General features: G+C 41.0%; 1 protein-coding gene across 1 annotated transcript; it reads left to right on the forward strand.

Annotated features, from left to right (window-relative positions):
* The first annotated feature begins 618 nt into the window (after positions 1-618).
* Positions 619-1,380, forward strand: LOC133814456 (uncharacterized). The gene has a single exon (XM_062247412.1). The coding sequence runs from the start codon at positions 619-621 to the stop codon at positions 1,378-1,380; it is 762 nt and encodes a 253-aa protein (XP_062103396.1).
* The last annotated feature ends 411 nt before the right edge of the window (positions 1,381-1,791 follow it).

Genomic DNA, 1,791 nt, shown 5'->3' on the forward strand with positions numbered 1-1,791 from the left:
AATAAATCGCCTGGTCCAGATGGATATGGTTCAGGTTTCTTCAAGTTTCTTTGGAAGGATATTGGTCAGGATATATGTTCAGCAATTATACATGGTTTCTTTACAGGCCAATTTCCTAAGGAGCTTCATGAAACTAATTTGTCTTTGATTCCTAAAGTGTCTAATCCAGCTAGGGCCTCAGATTACAGACCTATTGCTTGCTGCTCGACCCTTTATAAAGTCATGGCTAAGTTGTTATGTTCTCGGCTGGCAGTGGTGCTTCCCTCTCTTATTCAATCTAATCAAGGTGCGTTTGTTCGTGGTAGATCTATTGCTCACAATATCATGATTCTTCAAGATCTTATTAAGAATTATGGTAGGGCTATTACTTCTCCTCGTTGTGAAATTAAGATAGACCTTAGCAAGGCCTATGATACTGTTGACTGGCATTTTTTGGAAAATCTCTTGAAGGCCTACTGCTTTCCAATGAAGTTCATTGGCTAGGTTATGAGTTGTATTAGGAATACTACCTATTCGTTATTGATAAATGGTTGTGTTCAAAGTAGTTTCAAGGGGGAAAAGGGCCTGCGCCAAAGGGATCCTATGTCCCATCTTCTATTTGTGCTCATTATGGAATATATGACTAGAAGTTTGCAATTGGCTGCCAGGTCTCCTTCATTTCGGTTTCATCCCATGTGCAAGAGCCTAAAGCTTGTTAACTTGTGTTTTGCAGATGATGTTATTTTGTTTTGGAAAGGCTCTCTTGCGGCTGTTAGTGTTCTTAAGGATACTCTAGGGAAGTTTAGTGAGGCATCTGGGTTGTCAATAAATGCTAAGAAGTCTCAAACTTATTTTGGAGGAGTTAGTGCAGCGGATAGGAATGTGATAATGCAGGTCATTCAGCTTCCTGAAGGGACATTTCCTCTTCATTATCTTGGGGTTCCTATGAGGCCTATGAAATGGAAGCATGTGGACTGTGAGATCATAGTCCAAAAAATGAGAACTAAGCTGTTTTCCTGGTCTAGTAAGCATCTATCTTATGCTGGCCGTTTATTGCTCATTCACACGGTCCTTTTTGGCTTGAGAAACTATTGGATGAATGTGTTTATTTTACCTCAAAGCATCATCAAGGAGGTAGAGAAGTTATGTAGAATGTTCCTTTGGGGGGCCTCGGGGACTCGTAGTAAACTTCATCTAGCATCTTGGCAGCAGGTTTGCCTTCCTAAGGCTTATGGAGGGCTTGGGCTCAGAGATGGCGCTAGCTGGAATAGAGCACTTCTAGCTAAATATGTTTGGGCTGTCACTACTAAACAAGATACTCTTTGGGTCAAATGGGTTCAGTATGTGTACCTAAAGGGGGTTAACTTTTGGGACTATGTTTTGAAGCAAGATAGCAGTTGATATTGGCAGAAACTCTGCCATCTAAGAAACAAATTCAATGAAGGAGAGATAATTGTTGTTGGTTTTTCTGGGAAATTCAAGCCTTCCAAGCTGTATAATAGCTCATTAAACCAGCAACTTGTGGCCTATAAGAACGTTGTCTGGTGTCGTACACTCCTCCCTAAGCACCGATTCTTGTTATGGATGGTGGTCAACTCTTATCTCCTAACTAGAAATAACTTGGCTAAATCTAGCATTCAGCTGAATAGCTCTCTCTGTCCAGTTTGTGAAGACCAGTTGGAGAGTCATCACCATTTGTTCTTTGAGTGCTGTTTATCCAAGAGAGTCTTGTCTTGTATTTTTTCTTGGCTTGGGTTTCAAGCTTGGGCCATCAAGTATTCGGATTGGACTGTGAGACTCAGTTTTGGGCAA

This window comes from Humulus lupulus, chromosome 2 (genome assembly GCF_963169125.1).
Source record: "Humulus lupulus chromosome 2, drHumLupu1.1, whole genome shotgun sequence".
NCBI classification, from domain to species: Eukaryota; Viridiplantae; Streptophyta; class Magnoliopsida; order Rosales; family Cannabaceae; genus Humulus; species Humulus lupulus.

Bases quoted from the DNA above. Each gene is read 5' to 3' on its own strand.
- LOC133814456 (XM_062247412.1), top strand. From the start codon at position 619: ATGACTAGAAGTTTGCAATTGGCTGCCAGGTCTCCTTCATTTCGGTTT.